The sequence below is a fragment of the Ovis aries genome, chromosome 16 (genome assembly GCF_016772045.2).
Source record: "Ovis aries strain OAR_USU_Benz2616 breed Rambouillet chromosome 16, ARS-UI_Ramb_v3.0, whole genome shotgun sequence".
In the NCBI taxonomy this organism is placed as follows: Eukaryota; Metazoa; Chordata; class Mammalia; order Artiodactyla; family Bovidae; genus Ovis; species Ovis aries.
The window spans coordinates 62,620,820-62,646,785 of NC_056069.1; the positions used below are offsets into that span (position 1 = coordinate 62,620,820).

Below are 25,966 nucleotides of genomic sequence, written 5' to 3' on the forward strand. Positions count from 1 at the left end.
GCCCTCCCTGCGCCCCCTTCTTCCTCCTCAGCTTCCAGCGTTGGCGTCCTACGTGGCTCCGCGGACTGCGCATGCTCAGTCTACAGGGCGCGCGGTGGTTCGGGGGGCCGGCGGGGCGGGGCTGGGCTGGGCGAGCGCGGTGACGCCACTGCGCAGCCGCTGGTGGGCGGGACCGTGCCACGTCGGCGCGCGCCGGCCGCGCCCCCTCCCGGCGGCCGCGGTCAGTCAGCCTGTGCGCGACCCCGGAGCGCTACGCGCGCGCTTCTCGCTCCCCGCGCCGACCCTCGCGCGCGTCCCTCCCGGCCGCCCGAGCCCGCCGCCGCCTAGGTCCGTCTGAAACCGGCTTCGCACCATGTCTTCGCCTCCCGAGGGGAAGCTGGAGACGAAAGCTGGACACCCGCCCGCCGGTACGGACGCGTTCCCACTTTCTCTCCTCTCGCGGGTCCGGAGGGCGGGCTCGAACCCGCGGGCATGGGGCGCGGGGCGCGCGGGGCGCCGGGCGGGGAGGCGGCGGCCCGCCGGTCCGCTCGTGCGGTCTGAGGTAGACTCAGCCCCGCGCGGGCGACACCTGTTTTCTTTACGCGAAAACATCGCAAGTCCGTGGAGTTGCGTGCAGAGTAGACTGACTTGAAAGAAGCCCAGCCGAACAATGTGTTCCCAAAAGTTTGGGTGGTGAATGCTTCCTTAGAATGCACAGATGCTTTAGAAAGGAAAACGAGGAGCCGAAACAATGACAAATCAGAGTTCTCAGCGTCTTGGCGATGATTAATTGTAAGCTGACAGCATTACAAAAAAGAACCAAAGGAGTGGAAATCTTTTTTTTTTTTTCCTTTCGTTAACCACTGAATATGACTTTTTTTCCGCCCTCCAGTTCCTTTCGCATTCTGCTTTTCCTCAAAAGTGATTTTGTTTTTGTTTTTGTTTTCGTTTTGCTTTTTGCTTCTGTACATCCTAAACTTCTGAGGCAAGGAAGTTAAATGCTGGAGTCTTTTTTTCTTCGAAAACGAGACTCTGAGCAGCCTTTATTTTCATATCTTCTCCTCCCCCTTTTGAGCACAGTTCCTGTTTGCTCTTTCGAATCTGCCCCAACGGGTCGATTGCTTTTTTCACCTCTCCTTTGAAATGACCATCAGTCCATATGGAAGGACACTGAGGGAATCAGAGGTGACTGACTCCCAGTCGCTTCGGCGTGTGGGTTTTTTAGGATCTTCATTCCACACGTCAGTGAAGAGTATGAACTCAGTCTGCTAGTAACAGAGGCCTGAGCCAAACATGGCTGCTTTCTGTGGAACAGTTATGCCATCTTCTTGTTGAAGGAAAGATTTCCCTAATTTCTGCCTGCCGCCGCCCCCACCATAGGCCACTAATTCTTTGTCTCCACACGGTGAATAGAGCAGTTCCTTAACATGTTGCATTCCAGAGTAGATCATAGTTTTCATTACTGAAACAAGCTCTCAACAGCAAGACAGGCACCAGGAAAGAAAAATGGCTAACCGATGCATGGGGGCTGTTAGAGGCATGGGATTTTAGGAAACACTTCCACTGTAATGGAAAATAGACTTTGGGGGCCTCTGTGTTGAATTAGTTTTAAGTTAAAAAAGAACTTCAAAGCGTTTCCTTTCATGATAACTCTGGCCTGTAAGTCCTACCACTGCGGATTCATGCCCAGCTGCCTGATGACCTGGGCAGTGGGGCAGGAGGGAACACCTTTGTTTACACTGGTGACCCTCAGCCACGCAGCTGCAGTCTGCCTGGGGCTCCCCTGTTCCCAGGGAGTGAGTAGCAGTGGAATGTCCGTGTGGGGATGATACCAAAGCAAAGTGGCAGCAATTGCATACAGAGGCAGCCATATGGAGATTTTTAAGATCGGAGGAATAAACTGTCGCTATTAACTCCCTGGGAGAAATTTCATGAAGGACTCTGAGTTTTTCTGAATTGTAAACAGCTAAGCTGTGTGAATCATGAATTAAGTATCTTAAATATGTCCAAGGAGAAGGGAACCAATGTATTTGTGCTGGCAGAGCGGTGAACTTGAGTTCTAAGTTTGAGGCTGGTTACTTCTCTAGGGCTCGGTTTTCCTAATCCGTGAAATGGGAGGTTTGTGCCAGATGGTCCCTGAGGAGGTAGCAGGGCAGGGCTGCCTTTCTGTGCTTAATGTCACTGTCTATAGGATTGGAACCCAGAAACAGTTAATGCCTCAGGTAAACTCCAGTGACTTCAGGGCAGTGACTTCTTAAGGCTTTGAGACCCCAGTCCAGCAGGAGCCACTAAGGAAGCCGTCACTCATCCTGGCTTTCGCAAGGGTGGTCACACTTGGCCAGAGCTGGAGGAAGGGCCTGGCATCCTGGCCCAGGGGTGCAGGTTAGAAAGAGACCTTTCGTCGGTTGCAGTGTCTTGCCTCTCACTTAGTACCTCACAGAGACCTCTGCGTGGAAGCCTTTTCTGGCAGAAAGGTCTGGGTGGTCTTGTTTACTCCAGCATGACCAGAGAACAGACAGTTCTGCAGAGTAGATGTTAAAAGAAAAAAAAGCGTCTACTATAATAAAGGGTAATCATCATGGATAGCCCAGAACCCAGTTCCTAAGTCAAAATAACAGCCTTGAAACGTTGGGAACACTTTCATTAAGTGCTTAAGTTGGACGACAAAATCTTGTGCCTAAGCCTGCAATCGAAAACAATAAAATTCTCCTCCGTGACTCTCTTCATGTTCTTTTGTGTTTTCTCATTATTGCTCTCTGAACCAGGTATGCTTCTCTGCACTCCACAACCTCTACCTGTCTGCCTGTGCCCGTTGCTTCTGGGCCTGGGTCCCTTTGATGAGCAGGGCCTGGCTCTGTGATACCTAATAAATAGCTTGTGAGTTTCTCCAGATCCTCTTACTGCCTCTCACTTCCTCCCTGGCATGCGAGGCCCACAACTTCCCTCCACTGCTGAGCTGTCTCCAGCATGTCCTGGTGGTGCAGGAGGGACTCTCAGCCAGCTTAGGCAGCAGCAGCATCATGGAAATCGTAACTCATATTTGCCGAGTGTTACAGGGCGTGGGGTGCTTCCCGGGTGGCACTAGTGATAAGGAACCCGCCTACCACATAAGAGACGCAGGTTCAATCCCTGGGTCGGGAAGATCCCTTGGAGGAGGGTATGGCAAACCCACTCCTGTACTCTTGCCTGGAGAATCCCATGGATGGAGGAGCCTGGCAAGCTATGGTCCAGAGGGGTGCAAAGAGGCAGACAGCACTAAGTAACTTAGTATGTGTGCATGCTTAGGGTGTGGGGTATAGGGGAGAAAAATCACTTTCCCTTTTTTCTTCTAGGTTTCTGGCTGAGAGCCCCCTTATGATAAAGAACAGACTAATAATGAAAATGAAGCAGTTCGATAACATATATCTCTCCTGTATACATAGGAGATGCTCAAGAAACATGAGTGACTCCCAAGCCCCACCTTACATACTAATGATAAAACATGCCCTAAAACATGCCCTGGAGAGGAGGTTCCCCTTGTGGGAGGGAGCCAGGAAATGCCTGGTAAGCCAGGGGAAGGTCGTTATGCGGGGTAGGATTCTCCTGTGACTTAGTCATGTTTCTCTTCCTGTTACACAGAAAAAGAGATACTTACATATGGAGATCTCTCTTACGAGTGTAAAAGTTCCCAGCAAGGGTGACTTCTGTGTGTCCAGCTTTTCCTTGTGTGCTGTTTCTTAGTCAACTCAAAATCATACTTGCCCAAGAGGCAGGTTTTGGGGGTGGCAGCCTGCTCCCCTTCACCAGTCAGTTATTAGCACTTGGCATTAATGAACAGTCACCTTGCAGTTGGGATCAAGGGGATAACACCATTTTTAAACCTAGCCAAGCCCTCTGGAGTGTTGCTGACACCCCCAAGTCAGTGACTTCAGGGGGCCTCCCCTGGGCAGGGGCGGGGCTTTACCTCCTGGAACCTCAGCAGCCCTTCTCAAAGGGGCTCCATTCTTCACCAGGTCCTCCTCCCAGGACGTGAGGTTAATGAGGCTCCTAAAGAGCCTCGGAGGAAGGGGACTGTGTGAATAAACAGAGTCCACCCACTGAAGGCTGGTGGGCACTGCCTGGCATCCTGTGATATGCTGGTGGCTGGCTCCTCTGTAAAAGTAGCCAAGTCTTCATGATTTGAGAGCTCGCCACTGCTCTCGGCGACCAAGTATTTGTGGAGAAACGAGAGGAGACTGCTGCTTTTCTGGGAATTCTTGCTAATAACAGATGAACAGAGTGAGTGAGGTTCTGTTTCATTTAATAGCAGAACTCTGATCCCCAGCAGAAGGGGGGACTTGGTGACAAGCCACACTGTGACTCACTCCTGCCTGTTTCCGTGAGTTTCTGGCAGTGGTGGGAATAATGTCTCTTCATAACATACGTTTTGCCAGCCCCTGTCCCCTCCCATTTCCCCAGGGGATGCAAACCGTATATCAGGAAAGTTCTCATAAATCTAGTATGTGATGGCTTGAAGTGTTAGTAATCTTATGTGTGGTTTCCTTTCAAGAGTAGATTTTATGTCCCTTCTAGAACTGAGTCAAATGGAAATACAAACACAATTCTATTTATTATAGTGGAAGAGACCATTTTGTTTTTCTTTGGTAATTTCAAAATAATTCAGTTCTCTGTTCTACTGATCACTCAGGATGCATTTAAAAGGTTGTGGGTGACACTTCCCCCTGAATTACCTCCCTTTGGAGGTTTCATATTATCCAGGCCACTCTGTTGCTAGAAAGGCAAGACTGATTCGGTTTTTATTGTAGTAGCCGTGAAATCACAGGTGTGCTAATCACGACCCCCAGTGTGTTCAACCCAGTCACTGATCGGCGCTTGAAGAAACAGGACAGAGGTGTTTGCCTTTGCTCCTGGGAGTGTGTGCTCAGTCGCTAAGTCATGTCTGATGTCCGACTCTGTGACGCCATTGACTGTAACCCGCCAGGCGCCTCTGTCTACGGAGTTTCCCAGGCAAGAATACTGGAGTGGGTTGCCTTTCTTCCTTCAGGGGATCTTGCCGACCCAGGGATAGAACCCGCATGTCTTCTGCAAAGGCAGGCAGGTTTTTTTTTTATACCACTAGCGCCAGCTGGGAAGCCCACCTTTGCTCCTGAGATGCCAAGAAAAAAGAGAGACCCTTTTAGTCAGCATTTTTCTTTTTTATTCAAGAGCTTCCAGTTAGGGTGCACCAGGCACCTCTATGACGTGTTTAAGATTTCCCCTCTGTGCTCTGAGACTTTGGCTGACACATGCCTCCTCCTCCTCACTTCTGTGAGTGTCCTGTTCATTTCAGAAGATGCCTGCACACTCTTACTTGGTCTTGTGAATGGCCTCCCCTTCCCAGCTTCATAGACTTTTGTTTGTATAGGGACTATCCACTTTTGTATCAGGTCCTGTATTACAGTTATATCAGCTATATTACATTGTATTCACTGTTGTAACAGACAACCCCAAATCGCAGGGGCTGAACAAGTCAAGGTTTGTTTCTCTCCCAGGAGGCCCTCCAACCGGGGCGGAAAAATGCAGAGGGCGAGGCCCCTCCTGTCCAGCATGTGGACTCCTCGGAGGGGACTGAGTGCAGGCCGAGGTGTGGGGGCCTTGTGCCACCTGCAGGTGACATGTGTCACTGTGTTAGTTTCCCGTGGCTGCTGTAGCAAAGGACCACAGACTTTGTTGTTAAAACAACACCACTCTATTGTCTTACAGTTCTGGAGGTGAGAAGTCCAAACTGAGTCTCACTGGGCAGAAATCAAGGCATTTGCAGGACTGGTTCATCTGGCGGTTCCAGGGGAGAACCCCGTTTCTGCCGCTTCCACTTTCCAGACGCCCCCACGCTCCTGGGTGCACTGCCCCTTCCTCCACCTGCAACAGTTGGTCCAGCCTTCCTCACAGTAGGCACGCTGATGCTCCTGTCCCTGTCTCATATTTCAGGTTCCCCTTGTGAACACAGGTTGCCCAGCCACGCAATCTAGAATAGCCTTCTTATTTTGAGGTCAGCTGATTAACAACCTCAATACCATCTGCAACCTTAATTCCTCCTTGTGAAGCGTATTCACAGGCAGGGGACTAGAGTGTGGCCAGCTTGGTGGGGAGAGGTGACCCAGCTTACCGCAGTCTATTTCCCCTGGAATCAGCCACGACCCAGGTAAACAGCCCCACTCTCACTGCAGGGGAGACTGGGGTTGTGGTCGGTGACCACTGTCAGGCTGCCTGTCCCCGAGAACCTCCAGGCAGGGATCTTGCTCTTCCCTGGGCTTTCTGAAACCAGCCTCCCTGAACTCAGCTGCGTCTGCCTCTCCCACTCCTCAGCTTTGGATCAGCCACTGTCTGGCAGGTCTTGGCCCTGTCACCACAGAAGCTGAGCACCAAAGAATTGATGCTTTTGAACTCTGGCCCTGGAGAAGACTCTTGAGAGTCCCTTGGACTGCAAGGAGATCCAACCAGTCCATCCTAAAGGAAATCAACCCTGAATATTCATCAGAAGGACTGAAGCTGAAGCTCCAATACTTTGGCCACCTGACTTCCTGGAAAAGCCTCTGATGGAGGCCACGAGTGGAAGTAGCCACAGAGGATGAGATGGTTGGATGGCATCACCGACTCAGTGGACATGAGTTTGAGCCAACTCCAGGAGATAGCGAAGGACAGGGGAGCCTGCTGTGCTGCAGTCCATGGCGTCAGAGAGTCGGATAGGATTGAGCAACTGAACAATGACCAGGCACTCTGACCTCTGGGTCACAGCCGCAGGGGGATGGAGCCCGCACTGCCTGGAAGCCGGACCGGCCTCTCTAGTCCCAGCCCCCGCGCCAGGTCTCTGAAGCTCACCCCGCCTCTGGAGAGCGAGCGAGGTTCAGTTAAGGGCCTTCCCACCCCAACACCTTTCGCCTCTAAGCGGAGAATAGCAGCTTCCCTTCTTTCATTCTCTGTTTTCTCAGAGAGGAAGCCATCAGGGGTGCAAGTTCAGCAGTTTATCAGGGACTCATCTTTTCAGGCAAGCATCCCTTTCACCCGTTGTGGAAAGCCCGTGTGGGGACTGACTGAACGTGGCCGCAGGGCTGGGGAGCTCTGGGGGTCCTCTTAACTCAGAGTCGCTGCCCCTCTTTCTCCCACTCCATGCGGCGCTCCCCTCGCTCAGGACGCCAGCCTCCCCGGATGGGCGTGGCTTCTTTGCTGGCCAAGGAGAACCCTCTTCCGGTGGGGACTCTCCTCTTCGCAGAGAACGACCGCCTCCCTGTGCCTTGGTGCTACCCACTCTCCCCATCCCAGGGCCATCCGGTCTCATGCGCACTTCGCTTTCCGGCCACGGTGCTGCTCTACCTGGGGAGGATTTCGTTCACCCCTGATCTGCACCTTGGGCGTCTCTGGTTTGCTTGCCTTTTGTTCTCGCTGGAACAAGTCTCAAAGCCTTTCCTGGCTTCTTTTAGGTGGGTTTGCTTTCCTTTGAATCGCATTTCAATAGCACTTCCCAGCAAGAGCAAAGGGAAGCCTCTGCTCGGGGGTCCTGCCCTGCTGTTCCCCAGGGCTGGCCCCTCCGTAGCTCCGGACGCTCTTACTGTCTCAAGCCTGCTGGGGACACCCTCCTCTTCACCCTGCCTGGCCTGCAGCTGTGGGTCTTCCTAGCCTGCTGGTGAGGGGATGGAGCCGTCTGTTGGGGACCCTTTCACAGCCAGGCACCCCAGCACCTCGGGGGCTGCCCTACCCCAGGGCGGCACTGTCATCAGTTGCGTCCTGCCCTGACAAAGTCCGAGCTGGAGGCTGTTTCCTCCGCCCGCTTTGCTCTGTGGGCAGGGAAAGCTGCTTCACAGAGAGCTTTCCACATCAAACACACTTTCTTTGCGGGCAGGTTGGGCCTAGAACCTACCCAGAGGCGTCTCTGTGAGGAGCTCTGGTGCTCTGTTTCCTGGAATGTTCAAGCAGGTAAAGGCCTGTGGGGTGAGATTAAGGGCATGTGCTGCCGGGGGAGGGCAGAAGCTTGCTCACTGTGGCTTCCCCTCCTCTTGGGATTGCGGGGAGGGGGGTGGTCTGCACCATAGGGTTTGGGTGAAGTGGGTGGGGTGGTAACTGGCCAGTAGTTAGAACAGGGCCTGGCACGTGGCCATCCAGTGGGAAGGGTTATCCATGGTCCTTGACTCTCCAAAAGCTTCCTTAGATGGTGATGGGCTGAGGACAGCCCTGGCGGTGGTCAGCTGCTGGGACAGGGAGTCCCTCACCATGGAGGGCGCATGGCTCACTCAACAATCTGTTGTTCAGGTCTTGCCCCCCCCCCTCTACTTCACACAGAGGAAACTGGGGAGGAGGTGATAAGCCACCAAGGACACACACACAGGGTGCTCTGAGTGCTGGATGCTCAGTGTTAGAACCCGCTTAATAACAAACCTAGACAGCATATTAAAAAGCAGAGACATTACTTTGCCAGCAAAGTCAAAACTATGGTTTTCCCAGTAGTCATGTATGGATGTGAGAGTTGGACCATAAAGAAAGCTGAGTGCCGAAGAATTGATGCTTTTGAACTGTTGTGTTGGAGAAGACTCTTGAGAGTCCCTTGGACTGTAAGGAGATCCAACTAGTCCATCCTAAAGGAGACCAGTCCTGAATATTCATTGGAAGGACTGATGCTGAAGCTGAAATGCCAATCCTTTGGCCACCTGATGAGAAGAACTGACTCCTTAGGAAAGACCCTGATGCTGGGAAAGACTGAGGGCAGGAGGAGAAGAGGATGACAGAAGATGAGAAGGTTGGATGGCATCACCAACTGGATTGACATGAGTTTAAGCAAGCTTCAGGAGTTGCTGATGGACAGGAAAGCCTGGTATGCTGCAGTCCATGGGGTTGCAAAGAGTCGAACACGACTGAGCGATTGAGCTGAATGAGAGTAGCCAGGAGTTGAGCACCTGTGGGAGTCAGACCCTGATGGAGGCGTTCCATGTGGGCTCCCTCTTCAGTCCTCAGAAAATCCCTGGGGGTAGAGCATTGCCACCCTTTCTTCACAGATGGGACCCTGCGGCAGAGTGCCGGCAGCTTGCCCGGACACACACACACAAAAACATACACACAAAAACACACACACATGTAGAGCTGGCACTTGAACCTGGGGATCTGGCTCCCAGAATTCATAACTAAACCTTAACTTCTACTCAGGACTCCTACCAAGAGGAAGCTTGTTATTTACATTTGAAGCTCACATTTGAATAACAACCATCACAACAAAAGTCTGTTTTGTTTTTTACTACTGTCTCAGGAAAATACTTGCATTTGCAAATAATTCTGCAAAGGTTTCTGCAGAAGTAACTCTCCCTTTGTGTTTCTGACCAATGAAGAGTCCGTGACGGTGATAAAACAGTCGTGCTGTTTTATATATATGCTGGCATATTTTCTGGCAGTCGTGCAAGTTAAAATGAATCTGTCTCAGCCTTGAGTTATTATTATTGCCACTTTATTGCAGCATTAATCACCACCCATACTGTGAGAGATTGATGAAGTTAATTGTTTTTATAAACTGGATTAAATGAGGTGCTGAAATGGAGGTGTGGGTCTGGGAGTATGTGCTTACTTCAAGAGAGGAGTGGACAGGCTCCCTGCGAGCTTCCCAAGACTTGATTATTTTGAACATCACCTTGACATTCATCATCTGTTCCTTTTGTAGTGAGTTGCGCACCCTCTTTACTTGTAGCCAGTTGATAGAATACACCCGGGACTTACAGTGTCAAGGTGTTTTGTCTGCCAAGTTGAAATGATTCAGAGATTATTTTTAAATGGGCAACTGTATTAGTTTGTGCAGGCTACTATAACAAAATAGCACAGACTGGGTGGTTCCATCCACGGAAATTTATTTTCTCACAGTTAACGGAGGCCAGGAGTCCAAGATCAAGGTGCCAACAGGTGTAGTTTCTCCTGAGGCCTCTCTGCTTGGTTTGCAGATGGCCACCTTCCCTCTCTGTCCTCATGTAGCCTTTCCTCTGCGCACGTGCGCCCAGGTGTCTCTTCCCCTCCTGATAAGAAGACCAGTCCTATCAGATTAGGGCCACCCTGTGTTTGTGTGAGTGTGTGACTGGGTGTGTGTGTAAGTATGAAGTGTCTCGGTCGTGTCCAACTCTACGACCCCATGGGCTGTAGCCTGCCAGGCTCCTCTGTCCATGGGATTCTTCAGGCAAGAATATTGAAGTGGGTTGCCATTCCCCTCTCCAGGGGGATCTTCCCAACCCAGGGATCAAACCCACATCTCTTATGTCTCCTGTACTGGCAGGTGGATTCTTTACCACTGCACCAGCTGGGAAGCCCTAGGGCCACCCTAACAGCCTCTTTTTCACTTAGTTAGTTCTCTTTTTTTTTAGCTGCACTAGGTCTTTGTTGCAGCATGCGGGCTTTCTCTAGTTGAGGTGCCTAGGCTTAGTTTTCCCGCACCATGTGGGATCTTAGTTCCTAAACCAGGATCAAATCCAGATCCCTTGCCTTGGAAGGCAGATTCTTAACCACTGGCCCACCAGGGAAGTCCCCTTAATCACCTCTTTAGAGGCCTGTCTTCACACCCAGTCAGGTTTAAAGTTCCAGAGATCAGGGCTTCAATATACGAACTTGGGGAGGTCATAGTTCGACTCATAACAGCACCTTTGGTCCATTTCTTATGGACATGGGATAGGAGTGGGATAAATGGGACAGGAAAATGCTTTTTTTTTTTTAATGTTTAATGGGACGATTCTAGCCTTATTATTCAAACAAAAGCATTCATAATCTTACATTTCAAGAGAGTGGGTAAAGAATAATGTAAACATAATTGTAGAATTTTCCGTCTCCATTTCTTAAGGTTTGGCAGGGCTCATAACCCTGGAAATCTTGAGAAGCCACCTGAAAATGGTATTTTTGTTTTCTTTTTCTTCTTTAAATCTTAGCCCAAATTGAGGGCGATCTATAGGAGCAACACCCAAAGAAGAAACTAAATTGAGAACGGTTACCCTGAGCCTTGGGCCCCTGAGAGGCAGGAAGTGACTTGGTGTCTCCTCTTCTGATAAGAACACCAGTCATGTTGGGCTTTCCTGGAGGCTCAGATGGTAAAGAATCTGCCTGCAATGCAGGAGACCTGGGTTTGATCCCTGGGTAGGGAAGATCCCCTGGAGAAGGAACGGCTACTCACTCCAGTATTCTGGCCTGGAGAATTCCATGGACAGAGGAGCCTGGGAGGCTGCAGTCCATGAGGTCAAAAAGAGTTGGACATGACCCAAGCAACTTTCACTCATGTTCAATTAGGCAATCCCTTGCCCCTGCCCAACATACACACACAGCCTCATTTACTCAAGACCCCAGGTACAAGCTGGGTGCTCAGAGGCCAAACCCATGGAGCAAGGGTGCCGGAAAAGTGTCCAGCAGCACAGTGGGTTGGTAAGGAAGCTGGTGTGTTTCAGCCTGGCCTCCAGATGGAGAACTGAGTCTCCTGGAGAATTTGTAACTGCAGATCTGCCTTTACATGGGCAGTCTGCTCAGATTTACGCTTTGGTCTTTCCTGTCCTGAGAAATCAGATGTGAAAAAGGATTTCCTGCTGCCCTTACCCCTGGTTTGACAGAAGCATGCATAGCATCTCTCCAAGGGGTGCTGCCTAGACCACCCCCGGAGGATCCCCACAGGCAGAGGCTCACTGAAGACGTTCCCCCCAAACGAGCCAAATTCAGAAAAATGAAGAGTGAGGGTGAGACTCCTGATAGTAAAATAATTACATAGGACTTCCTTGAGGGTACAGTGAATAGGAACCCACCTGCCAACGCAGGGGTCACTGGTTTGATCCCTGGTCCAGGAAGATTCCGCATTCTGTGGAGCAACTGAGCCTGTGCCCCACAACTTCTGAGCCGAGCTCTGGAGCCTGCGAACAGCAACTCCTGAGCCCATACTCCACATGAGAAGTCACCCCTGTGAGAAGCTCATGAACCACAACTAGAGAGGTGCACAGCCCCAACTAGAGAAGCTTGTGGGCAGCAACTAGGACCCAGCACAACCAAAAATTAAAACTAAAAAAATTAGATATACAACCATAAGACAAGTATGCCTGAAATGATAAAATGTATAAAAGAATAAAAACCATGGGAAACAAGTAAAATGCCCTCAAATAAAGACCAGGTGAATTTGAGGGGGGCGGGGGGAGGAATGCTCTAGAAATGAAAAGATAAAATGATTGGAATCAAACACAGTCAGGATAATTATTCCTACTTCAAAAAATTTCAGGAGAAAATCAGATTTTTGAGAGAATTACTGGACAGGATTTTATTTCCTTCTTAACAAATAGAATATCCGCACTGAAAAGAAGGGGTGGGGGCAGCAGGGAGAGTCTCGTCCCAAACCCAGACCAGCAGACGCGTCATTAAATACAGCCTTCTATTTCTCATGCCTCTGCTTTACCTTCCTCTGAGCGAGTGCCTCTGGGTACCACTGGCCATGCTGCAGCCATCAGCAGCTTTCTGAATTCTCCCAGGGAAATTGAAAACTAATAAACCTGAAGTGTATAAGCCTCAAGGTGTCTCACATTCTCCTTCCTGTTTGCAGCATCACAAAGAAAGCCGTCCTGAGCTTTCATAATTCAGCAGGGTCCAGCTTAAATTTGGCTTTACCAACTCAATGGACATGAGTTTGAGCAAACTTCAGGAGATAATGAAGGACAGGGAAGCCTGGCATGCTGTAGTCCATGGGGCCACAAAGAGTTGGATGCGACTTAGCAACTGAACAGCAAGAACAACTTACTTTGAAACACTGGAGGAGGTGGCCTGACCAGCTGGCTGTACTTTATGATCGGAGCAGGGCTGTGGCAGAACTTGAAGTGGCCGTCCTGGGGCAGAGGGGGAGGGGGTGTGGGTAGGTTGGGGGGTGGGTAGTGCTGTGAGCCCCACATACGAACCCTGGACAGTGAGCTCATTAGCAAATTCTGCTTTCCATTTAGTGCTGGGAAGCTGCTGTGCACCTCTATCTTAGTCTGTTTGGGCTGCTACAGTTGAATACCACTGACTGGTGGCTATAAACAATGGCCATTCTCACCATTCTGGAGGCTGGAAGTCCAGGGTCAAGCCAACAGCAGATTCAGTGTCTGGTGATGTACTGCTTCCTGGTTCACAGACAACTATATTCTCTGTCCTCCCTGGCAGAAAGGGTGAGGGAGCTCTCAGGGGTCTCTTTAGGAGGGCGCTAATCCAGTTCATGAGGCCTCCACCCTTACGACCTAAGTGAAAAGGAAGGAAGAAAGTGAAAGCCACTCACTCATGCCTAACTCTTTGTGACCCTATGGACTGTAGCCTGCCAGGCTCCTCTGTCCATGGAATTCTCCAGGCAAGAATGCTGGAGTGGGTAGCTGTTCTCCAGGGGATCTTCCCAACTCAGGGATTGAATGGTCTCCTGCAATGAAGGCAGATTCTTTACCATCTGAACCACCAGGGAAGCCTGATGACCTAAGCACTTTCCAAAGCCCCACCTCCAAACAGAATCACTTTGGGAGTGAGGACTTACAGACTCTCTTCTCATCTAAACTCCTCCAACTTAGGATGTGGCTCTTAACCTGTTTCTGGAGATGAAGCATTGAGACTTTGAGCAGCTGACTACTCTGAGACCATGTAGCTGAGGACATGGAGGGACTTGCTGACCCTAAAACACAACGCTGTCAACTGCTGTGTGACACTGGCTTTTGGATATAAGGCTGGCATTTCCAAACTTTATCCCGTGGAATATAGGAGTCCTAACGGATGATAACCAGCATTCCTGGGGAAGGAGGGACATTCTGTGTTCAAATACACTTGGGAAAGACGGCACACTCTGTGTGCCCACATAAAGCTGACAGTGCATGCTAAAGGCAGAATATCTATCTTGAGGAAATCCACTTAATTTGTTCAACCTAGCTCTTTCACACTTGCTAGATCCTAGAATCTCCCATTTTTGTTGCTGCTTTTTCTCTTGCAAAACAGTATTAACATATTAATTATTAAGGAGATACAAATCAAACCGTAATGACACCACACCTACTAGAACAACTATATTTACAAAGAAACACAATAGCAAGTGTTGGTAAGCATGTGGAGAACCTCCGCTGGTTGGAGTGTAAAACAGTGCCATGGCTTTGGAAAGCATTTGAAGATCTTTCAAAAGGGTGAATATGGGATTACTATGTCACTCAACTATTCCACTCCTACATATGTACCAAGGAAATAAGGGTGTAAGTCTGTGTGGCCACACAAAACTTGTACATACACAGTCATTCATGACGGCATTATTCCCAGTAGCCAAAATGGAAAAAAGTACAAATGACCATCCACAGATGAATGGATCTTAAAATGTGGTCTATCCATGCAGTGGAGTATTATTCAGCCATGGAAAGGAATGAAGGGACTTCCCTGGTGGTCCAGCGGTTGGGACTTTACCTTCCAAATGCAGGATGTGCAGGTTCCATCCTGGTTGGGGAACTGGGATCCCACATTTCTCGAGGTCAAAAGGCCAAGACAGAACAAAGACAGTATTGTAACAGATTCAATAAAAACTTTGAAAATGGTCCACATCCAAAAAAGAAAATCTTTAAAAGAAACAAGAAATGAAGTACTGACACACGCTACAACATGGGTAAACCTTGGAAGCGTTAAGAGAAAGATCTCATCACCAAGATTTTATGACTCCATTTATGTCAGGTGTCCAGAGTAGGCCGGTGCAGTTGACTGGTTGCTAGGAGCTGGGGGAGAGGACGGATTGGAGAGGGACCCTTGATGGGTTTCCGTTGAGGGTGATGATCCTGTTTGACAATGATTGTGGCCACAGTTGTGTGACTCTGAATAAACACAAAATCGCTGAACTGTACACTCTTAACTGGGGGGACAACATCATTTGTGAATTATATGTCAATAAGGCTGTTTTTTTAAAAACAAACTTAACTTCTGCCAACCCCAGGGTTTCACAGCGCAGTCTGGGAAAGGCCATCACCAGTGCGGGCTCTGTGCTGTGACACGGCCGATGGCCTGTGTCGCCAGTGGCTGTACCCCCATCAGAGCACCACCGGCATTTGAGAAAATGTCACAGGCAGGGATGGAGTGGCCGTTGCTGCATCACAAAACTGCAAAACCTAAAAGCCGGCGGCTGCTTTCTCCACGTGGTTTGTACTCTGGTACCTCCGCTGCTCTTACCAACTTGAAAGGAGGCCAGGCACACAGATGGGCCTTGGAAAGTTTCTAAGTGGCTCCAGAGCACGAGACAGTGTTGAGCATCCTGTCATACTGAATCTCCCCCAGCAGTACTGGGGCTTCAACATAGATTCAGTCCCTCGGTCAGGAGGATCCCCTGGAGAAGGAAATGGCAACCCACTCCAGTATTCTTGCCTGGACAATCCCATGGACAGAAGAGCCCGGCTAGCTACAGTCCACGGGGCTGCAAAGACCCAGCTGTGACCTAGTGACTCAAGAACAGCAATAATAGCACTATTCTCCGTGATTAATAGCTGTCACTGCCAGCTGGTCTGGACTTGGCCTTGGGACAGCCACACACCTTTGAGTAGATGCCCTGCCATCTGGTGGTTGCGTGACCACACTGATCACACACCTTCCTCTTCATTTCAGTGAAAGCTGGTGGGATGCGAATTGTGCAGAAACACCCGCATTCTGGAGACACCAAAGAAGAGAAGGACAAGGACGACCAGGAGTGGGAAAGCCCTAGGTAAGAAAGTTCTGGATTCACAAGTCACCCTTATTCAGTTACACATTAACATTTGTTCTCTGCTGCTTGCTTCCGATAAATCCTGGGCTCCTGGGGCCCTGTGCTGTGAGCTTTTCCTCTCCGGATTAGTGAGGAGGGGGTTCTGTTCCTGAGACAGAGGAGAAACAGGACAGCTAGAGCACGCCTTCTTCCCTTTTCCCGAATAAATCTAAGTGGATACATCCATCTTTGGGCAGAAGCTCTCCACCACCACATTGAAATCACCCACAGACCTTTGAAAATGCCGTTCTAGTTGAGTCTCTGGGCTGTCAGGGCAGAGAACCACCAATTTAAATAGTGTTCACAAGTGTTAGGGCTTTGCCAGTTTCAGCCAAACCTTGAATCATCGAGGCCACACCCTGATGAGTGACCGAGTGCCCTTAAACGACGTCTTTGCCCCCAGATCCCTAGGTCCCCAACAGCTCACCTTCCTGTAACACCACCAGCTCTGTTTACACCTGCTTTCCTTGCAAGTTCTGATGTCAAGTTTTGTCCAAAGACCTTGTTACAAGCCCATCTCCTTCTACCTGTAACACACAGCCACACACCACCAGTGCCCACCTGTCTCTGAGTGTGTCCCCAGAAAGGGAGGTGAACACTGAGCTTTGCACCATGTAACTCGTCTCCAGCCGAGTCTCAGCCAGAGGAAAAGGAAGTGCGGAGAGCAGCCAGCCCATATTTGTGCATTTCATTCCAAAAGTCCTAAATAGCAGGTGGAATGCTCCCCAGGTTACACATGGGAGGCTGAAGTCCACAGAGGCCAGAGCTGGCCACACTGAGTAGGAATGAACCCCAAGCCTGGGGTTCCGAGCAGGCCAGGCTCCAAAAGAATAGCTCCTGACAGCAGGCACCTCCGAGAAGGACGTGCATGGCTTTGATGACCCCACATATCTGCTTATGTATATGCTGTGCCATTGGGTATTTTCTGTAAAACATCGGGTGTCACTTAGGGTGGTCCCTGGAGGGGAGGACAAAATTTGGGGAGAAGTTCCTGAGTGATTATTGCCCATTTTAAATCATGAGATATCAGCACCAGGAAAGTCAGCTCAAGTTCTGGTTTTTTAAAAGAAGAATGTGGTTTAAAGAAAAGTCTTAAATTTTCTTTCCACTGGCTATTTTCACAGATTTGTGTTTGGAACATAACCACATCAGGAATTCTACAGGTCCACGGTCCTGTATCTGAAAACCGTGGGGCCCAATTTATATCAGAATTCAGAAATTCTAATGTTTTGGGAGAGGAAGCAGGTTTTAGCAGAATAAGACCATATGCATTTCATACAGTACCTGTTGTGGGGTCTCAAGCAGCCTGTTGGAATCTGTGTATGATGTTCATACCAGCTGAGATGCATTTTAAAGATTTACAAACTTGGACCAGTTCAGGGTAAGTTTTACCTGCATAAAAGAGTTAGAATGTTTGGTGTTGAGAACATTCTTGGACTTGGAACTGAGGATAAAAGCATGTGACCTATAACATTCTTCCACTAGAAACCTGGAATGTCATTTCCCTTCATATCCACTGGTTCCTTAAGAAGGAAGAGAGAGGATGAGACAGAGAGCTGTATCGAGGTGGGTGGGGGAGGAACTGGGAAATTAATGAAATATGCTTTTCTGCATGAGTTTAAGTGGAATAAGGGACAAATAGCTACTTCCATGCATAACGCAGTGTCAATACAGTGACAGCTGATCATTTCTTAGCGTGTTTAGAAATAAAGACAGAACAGCCCATTTGTTTTCTTTCTATTGATTTTTTGTTTTCTCATGAGGTGAAATACAGCATTTATGGAAGATGCACCATGTGAATAAACATTCCAGAGGGTGAACGATTGCAAGAGAAAGAAGGGGGACACCCAGAACCCTAGATTTTAGTCTCTCACCCACCGTGAAGGCTGGTTTGCTCTGGAACCAGGTATTTTTGAATCAGGCTAACTGTTGCAGGGCAGGGTTTGCATATGAGCCAGGGTATGTTTGTTCCCTGCAGTCACACTGTTGCACCGTGTTGCTCGTCCGGGTGATGGCTCTTGTCCTCTGAGCAACAGCTTCTCTCCTCACTGCTATGGGTTAAACTCCCCGCCAACACCATTGATAGAGGCGAGGAAGCCTCTGTAGACGCTACAGCTATCGGCGTATGTTGCCAATACAACTTCCAAACTCCCCCCACCAGACCTGGCACTCTGTGTAATAGTCCATTTCCACCACCACACAGCCTCCATTTTTCTAGTGGGCTGATTGAATAATTATAGTTAATAGCGATCACTGATGGTATTACAGAGTGCAGTGAACCTAGCCCTGTTCTAACGGGGGCTCTGCCCATGTTGATTCACTTGATCCTTGCAACTGCTCTATTCTAATCCCCCTTTGGGAGTTGGCTTTTCATTATTATCCCCAGTCTGGATTACTACTCCCACTTCAATCGCTCAGAGAGGTTAAGTGACTTTCCCAAAGTCACACAGCAAGTGAGGGGCAGAGCCAGCATCCCAGACTGGAAGCTGGGTCCAGAGCCCCCTACTCTTAGCCCCTGGACTGTGTGTACCAACTGAGTGTCTGTTTTGTGCTGAGCACTTAGTAAGTGCTTCCCATTGGGTTTAATGTTCACACCACCTAAAAGCTACCCATTACACAGATGAAGAAACCTGGACTCAGTGAGCTTATCTGTCCCAGTCAGTGGTCTGGCCAGGATTCAGCCCCTACTCTGTCTTGACTTGGAATCCCATGTCCCTAATAGGGTACAGAAACCCTCTGAACTGATAGAATATTTTCGGGACCAATATAGACTGTAAATCCAGAAAAATGAAGAAAGTAATAGTAGGTTAGTCATGTCTGACTCTTTGCAACCCTGTGGACTATAGCCTGCCAGGTTCCTCTATCCATACAGTTCTCCAGGCAAGAATGCTGGAGTGGGTTGCCATTCCCGTCTCCAGGGGATTTTCCCAACCCAGGGATCAAACCCAGGTCTCCTGTATTGCAGGTGGATTCTTTACCATCTGAGCCATGAGAGATGTCCTAGATCCCTCTATAAAATAAACATTGATTCTGGGGTTGCCCTTGACCTTTCCCATATTCCTCATGGGAGGTTCCCACCCATGCAACCTCACCAAAGTAGGTGGCCTAATTACAGCTTATAACAAGCTTTTGGGACACTGGGCTGGTTTTCCTTTACATATGGAAAGGCCATAGTTATTTCCAGAATTAGTCAGACATGTAATGTTTTATACTGATTTCTTTGGAAATGTCATGGCATGTGACTTCAAAATTCACATTACCGTCATCCTAAAGTTTTCTATTTTATCATGTTTTGAGCCAAGCATTCTCCAGATATGAAAATAAATGTATAATCTCAGATGCCAATTTCCTCCTTGGATATGCATTTGCAAAACTCTCTGCTTTCCTTCCTAGATATTTAAAGCTGGCTTTGCATTTACTGACTCATCTTGGTGGCTTCCTTTCCCAATCAGAAAATCAAATACTGATTGCAGAGAAAATGAACAACTGGAGCATTAAAGAGGTTGTTGTATGACCCAAAAAAACCTCAAAGCAGTCTTACTTGTACTTTTCTTTTGCAAATCTTTATGTTACCCTTTGTCCCCTTTAGTTCAGTTCAGTTCAGTTGCTCAGTTGTGTCCGACTTTTTGCGACCCCATGAATCGCAGCACGCCAGGCCTCCCTGTCCATCACCATCTCCTGGAATTCACTCAGACTCATGTCCATCGAGTCCGTGATGCCATCCAGCCATCTCATCCTCGGTCGTCCCCTTCTCCTCCTGCCCCAATCTCTCCCAGCATCAGAGTCTTTTCCAATGAGTCAACTCTTCGCATGAGGTGGCCAAAGTACTGGAACTTCAGCTTTAGCATCATTCCTTCCAAAGAAATCCCAGGGTTGATCTCCTTCAGAACGGACTGGTTGGATCTCCTTGCAGTCCAAGGGACCCTCAACAGTCTTCTCCAACACCACAGTTCAAACGCATCAATTCTTTGGCACTCAGCCTTCTTCACAGTCCAACTCTGACATCTTAATCCTGTCATTTTTCAGATATTAAAAAGATAATTCCTTACACCACCAAATTATTTAAAAATGCTATTAAAAAAGTAATAATGTAGCAGAAATTTGAAAATGTTTTCCAAACATTCCCATCAGGCTGAATTCTGGTTACCTGCAGCCCTTTGTATCCAAGATGAGTAAGAGGCTTCATTGTTGTGAGCTAATACTTTCCTGAGTGGGTGCAAGATTTGATCTCAGAACTGACCCAGTCAAGGAAAGCTGTGATTTTTTTCTCAAAGCCATCTGCTGAGCATATTAAGTCAAAGTGTCCAGTTTCATTATATAACGGAGAAACTGCAGACATAGAATGGACTTCAGGGGTCATTAGAATCCACTAACATACAGTGTAGTGGCGAACATGCGCTGAGGCCCTAGCATGAATCGAGCTGGGTAGAAAGTATTTTAAAAGGTAGGTGGCAAGAGGAGTGAAGTAGAAATGGAAGCTTGGTGTGGACTGGGGGTGGATTGGAAAGGGGTGGAAGGAGTGAGGTAGGGGAAAGGGGGTGTTAGGGGTCAGGAGGAAACAGCCCTTCCTGAGCTCCACAGTTTGTACAGGACTGACTTAGGGCTGTGATGCTGTTTCATGTTCACATACCTCCCCCCTCAAAATAAGCAAACAATTCCAATCTTCCAGGATGTGGGAAATACCCAAGATGGAATACACACAGTAACAGATGGCCCTAAGTGTAACACAAATGCTTACCATTATCGACTGCAAGGAGTACAGCAGAAAAAATGACCTAATTTAAGTATCTTCAGTAAACATTATTTTGACTGGATACTATAAGGCTAAAGACAAAAAAGAAATGCAAAAAAAAAAAAAAAAGGTGTGCATAAATGCTACACTCCAGTTAGTCAATGTTTCATACAGGAGTTTGGGTTAGTGATTCTGAAATTGCTTTATGTGTGCACGAAGAGTGAACAAAGTAAATATGTTGTGGCTGATGAGTTAAGTTTCTCACAGTCAGAGAAAGGGGGAGACTAAGATAACTGTGATATTTAATTAGAATTAGAGGTATTAGTATGAACTCAGGCTTCCCTGGTGGTCCAGATGGTAAAGAATCTGCCTGCAATGCAAGAGACATAGGTTCCATCCCTGGGTCAAGAAGATCCCCTGGAGAAGGTAATGGCTAACTACTCCAGTATTCTTGCTTGGAGAATCCCATGGACAGAGGAGCCTATAGGGTCACAAAGAGTTGGACAGGACTCAGAGACTAACACTTTGCTTCAGTACGAACTCATAGCTTAACTGGATGAATAGATGGATGGATGGATGGATAGTAGGTATAGATGGGAACATACATACATAAATAAACATACATGGAAGAGGTACATACATCCGAGCTGTGTTCACTGACAGGGCATTAAAGAACTGTCACCACATAGCCACGAGCACCCCCTAGTGCCAAGACCTTGGTTTCTAAACACCATTCCCCAATTAAAGGTATTTTGGAGAAGTGGTTAATTCCAGAACCAGGGCTGGAGAAGTACCAGATGGCACAGCTTATAGTGCCAAAACACAAGGAAGTGTCCCCAAAAGGATGGAGATGTGTCAGAACAACACAGAAACCAACCAGAAGACCCACCGAGTGGCAAAGCTGGAATAGTTTGTGATGACATAAATAATGATAGTATTTGATTGTAACCCCTAGAGTAAAATAGATAGCCATGAGTCCGTACTGATATAAATAATTGAATACATAGATGAGAGGGGGCAGCTCTTCTTTGTAGAAGAATTCCAATGAATAAATGTGTAAACTAGAATATCACCAATAGGCAAACACCACGGTAATTCTTGTTGGCAGGATACACTGAGGGATGCTACAATTAGAGGGCAAAAATTCAAGGAGAAACGGGCTATTTGTACAGTCTGTTTCCCCCAATATACTTATTAATTGCCAAGCAAGGCATTTCTTTACATGGAGACCACGAAAAAGACACTCATTTACAGTAGAAGACCTGAAATAAGGCAGAGAGTTGCTCAGTGTTATGCGGCAGCCTGGATGGGAGGGGAGGGGAGTTTGAGGGGAGAGTAGATACGTGTATATTTATGGCTGAATCCCTTCGCTCTTCATCTGAAACTATCACAACTGTTAATTGGCTGTCGATTCAGTTCATTCACTCAGTCATGTCCATCTCTTTGTGACCCCATGGACTACAGCACACCAGGCTTCCCTGCCCATCACCAACTCCTGGAGCTTACTCAAACTCAAGTCCATCAAGTGGGTGATGCCATCCAACCATCTCATCCTCTGGGGTCCCCTTCTCCTCCTGCCTTCAATCTTTCCCAGCATCAGGGTCTTTTCCAAGGAGTTAGCTCTTGGTATCAAATGGCCAAAGTATTAAAGTTTCAGCTTCAGTATCAGCCCTTCCAATGAATATTCAGGACTGATTTCCTTTAGGATTTGAACTCCTTGCAGTCCAAGGAACTCTCAAGGGTCTTCTCCAACAAGACAGTTCAAAAGCATCAGTTCTTTGGCTATACCCCAATACAAAATTAAAAGTTTTTTTAAAAGGGATAAAGTTTTTAAAAAGGTAGGGGGGGGCAGAGAGTCATCCCGTTGGACCTCAGGTGGAACCTGCATACCCATGACATTCCTTGTTGCTGCTCCGTGGACTTCTGTGAATGACCGTGGAAGTGCTGTATCTGTTTCACAACAAGCTTTCACCTGTTGTTCTTCACCATCACTGATAACTCCAGCCTGAAACAGTTGTTACCAGATGCAGGGGGAGTTACCATGGGGCTGCTGTAACAAATGGCACAAACTGGGTGGCTTAAAGTAGCGGAGCTGTATTGTCTCGCAGATCTGGAGGCTGGAGCTCCAAGAGCCAGGTTTCCTCAGGGTTGGTTCCTCTGCTGGCCGTCTTTGGCTTATCGAAACATCACGTTTTTTCGTCTATGCTGTGCAGTCCTCAGCCTCTTAGTTCCCCAAACAGAGAATGAACCTCCTAAACTGGGAGCTCAGAGTCTTAACCACTGGGCTACCAGGGAAGTCCTAGACACGTCACCAGAGTCTTAACCACTGGGCCACCAGGGAAGTCCTAGGCACGTCACCTCTGTCTTCACCTGGCCCTCTCCCCGTGTCGTCTTACCTTCCCTCTGTGGGTGTCTCTCTTCCCTTTCTGTAAGGACATCATGCATGCATGCTAAGTTGCTTCAGTTGTTTCTGACTCTGCCACCCTCTGGACTGTAACCGCCAAGCTCCTCTGTCCGTGGGATTCTCCAGGCAAGAATACTGGAGTGGGTTGCCATTTCCTCCTCCAGAAGATCTTCCTGACCCAGGGACTGAACCTGCGTCTCTTATGTCTCCTGTATTGGCAGGGGGGTTCTTTACCACTAGTGCCTCCTGGGAAGCCCCACTCATTGGATTAGGACCCACCCTAAAAGCTTCACTTGAACTCATGTACTTCTGTGAGACCCTGTTTCCATAAAAGGTTAAATTCTGAGGTCCTGGAGGTAAGGGCTTCCCATAGTTGGGGGTGGGGAACGAGTCAATCCCTAATAGATGCCAAATTATAATCTGCGGCCATTATTAATGGTTCTTTCAGTTCAAGTTAATTCTTAAGTAAAAAATGGAAAATTGAAAACATTGAGGTTAAGAGATGGCACACCCTATGCACCTGGGAATTTTTATCTTTAAGCCATTATCTTCATGTATGAACTTGAATGAGGCTTGTGAGCCAATTTCAGCATCATCCTTACTTTGCAATAGGATCATCTTTTATATCCAGGCCAGTCGTCAGCTATCTTTTAGAAACACTGTAACCCTTTCCACATGATGTGTGGAGTTGCCAGTGGACTAGGGCTGCTGAGTGCCAGCCAGCCATCCACTCCTGTGCTGTTTGGGTGCCCCAGTTAGCAGGCAGGACCCATGATGTGGCAGCCAACCCCTGCCCTCAGCCACAGGAAGGTGTTGAATAATAGGGGATGTCCTTGTGATGGGGTAACGGGTTATTCACCTGCTTGGGGACTGAGATGCCGCCTCCGGGGAAGAGCCTTCTTGAAGGTACAGCAAGATCCTCCAAATAGAAGGTGCGTGAGGCACGTTGTCATGGCAGCAGGAAGTAGTGACAGACAGTCCTGTCTGCCTTGGTGGGGGACACGGGGAGAGTCTCATTGATACTGGGCAGCTCTCACTGTCAGGTTTGCCCAGGAGGCTCAATGGTCAGTGTTCCGTGTCTGTAGGCCCCCTGGGCATGGACGAAGTGGTACAGTTTGTATGCCGGCCAGCGAGCTGTGAAAGTCATTGTTTTGCCTGGAGCTGCTCGGGCTGCAGAAGGTTAACAGCTCATGCAGGTGCCCGGGTCCCCACATGGCAGCCTGGGTCAGTGGGTAGCGCAGGAGAGCCTGCCAAGGGGTGGGGAGCGTCTGTCTGCATCACAGCATCTGCAGCCCCTCCTCAAGGCAGCCCTCCTCTCCGCATCATTCTGCAAAGGCTCAGGGGCACCTGCTGGCGTTTCCACCTGGGTTATAGTAGGGCCTTCTTGCCAGGCAGCCTGCCTCCCCTCAAAGAAGCAGTGAATTCATTTCCTTAGGGCTTCCAGAGTAAAGTGCCACAGACCCAGGATTGTCTCACAGTCCTGGGGGCCAAGAACTTTGAGATCCCACAGGCCGCAACTAAAGATTCCACATGTTACAGCTAAAAGACTTTGGTCTAATTCCCTGACCGGTGATCGAACCCGGGCCCCCTGCATTAAGAGGGAGTCTTAGCCGCTGGATCGCCAAGGAAGTCCCCCCATCAATTTAAAAATTGCTGTTTGCCTGCACCCCCCATATTTGTATATTATTTTTAAATTATACTGTGCATAAGGTGTTAGCAGGCTTGTGCCCCCTTGGAAAGTAGTAGGGGAGGATCTGTTTCAGGTTCCCTCCTGGTTCCTGGGCTGAGGTGGCAGAATTCTAGTGCTCACACGGCTGTCTTACTGTGTGTGTCTGGGGCCTGTTTCCCTTGTTCATAAGGATGCCAGTCATATTGCATCAGCGCCCACCCCAATGACCTCATCTTAACTAATTCTTGTTGTTTAATTGCTAAGTCGTGTCCAACTCTTTGTGACCCCATGGACTGCAGCACACTGGGCTCCTCTGTCCTCCACCTTCTCCCAGATTCTGCTCAAATTCATGTCCATTGAGTCAATGATACCATCTAACTATCTCATCCTCTGCCACCCTCATCTCCTTTTGCCTTCAATCTTTCCCAGCATCAGGGTCTTTTCCAGTGAGTCGGTTCTTCAAATCAGGTGGCCAGAGTATTGGAGCTTCAGCTTCAACGTCAGTCCTTCCAATGACTATTCAGGACTGATTTCCTTTAGGGTGGACTGGTTGGATCTCCTTGCAGTCCAAGGGACTCTCAAGAGTCTTCTCCAATACCACAGTTCAAAAACGTCAGTCCTACAGCACTCAGACATCTTTATGGTCCAACTCATACCTGTGCATGACTCCCGGAAAACCATAGCTTTGACTAGTTGGACCTTTGTCTGCAAAGTTATGTCTGCTTTTTAATATGCTCTCTGGGTTTATCATAGCTTTTCTTCCAAGGAGCAAGTGTCTTTTAGTTTCATGGCTGCAGTCACCATCTGCAGTGATTTTTGGAGCTCAAGAAAATAAAATCTGTCACTGCTTCCACTAACAATGCAACAAGTTTATTTTCAAATAAGGCCACATGCTGAGCTACTGGAGGTTAGGACTTTAACATAAGAAGCAGGGGGAGCAGAGGGACACAGTTCAACTGTTAACAAGCTTCAGCACCTCATGGCAAGAGGCACCGGTTGGCAGTGCCCAGCTTCAGTGACATCCGAACAGCAGCACAATAACTTATCAGCTGTGAGTCTCACACGGCAAATAGCTCCTGCTTCTGAGCAAGCATGTACAGTTGCCCAGGCTGAGCACTGCAGCAGTCTGCCCCTCCCATCCCGGTGGGTGCCCTGTATCAGGGGAGTGGCTCCAAATCTTGACTGTGCACCCCCCCAAATTTACTTTTTTAATTTTTTAAAAAAGCATTTATTTTACTCATTCCCTTGGTTGTGCCGGGTCTTAGTTGTGGCACGTAGGATCTTTGATTTTCACTGAGGTATGCAGAGTCTTTCAGTTGTAACATGTGGAATCTTTAGCTGTGGCATGTGGGATCTAATTCCCTGACCAGTGATCGAATCCGGGCCCCCTGCATTAAGAGGGAGTCTTAGCCACTGGGTCACCAGGGAGGTCCCCCCATCAATTTAAAAATTGCTGTTTGCCTGCACCCCCAT

General features: G+C 48.5%; 1 protein-coding gene across 1 annotated transcript in view; it reads left to right on the forward strand.

Annotated features, from left to right (window-relative positions):
- The first annotated feature begins 223 nt into the window (after window positions 1-223).
- The window catches only part of DAP (death associated protein), a 65,526-nt gene continuing 39,783 nt past the window's right edge, over window positions 224-25,966 (forward strand). The window contains exons 1-2 of the mRNA XM_027980166.2: window positions 224-407; window positions 15,553-15,649. Of these exons, the coding sequence (XP_027835967.1) occupies window positions 353-407; window positions 15,553-15,649 (152 nt within the window). The 5' untranslated portion in view covers window positions 224-352. The remainder of the gene's footprint in view (window positions 408-15,552; window positions 15,650-25,966) is intronic.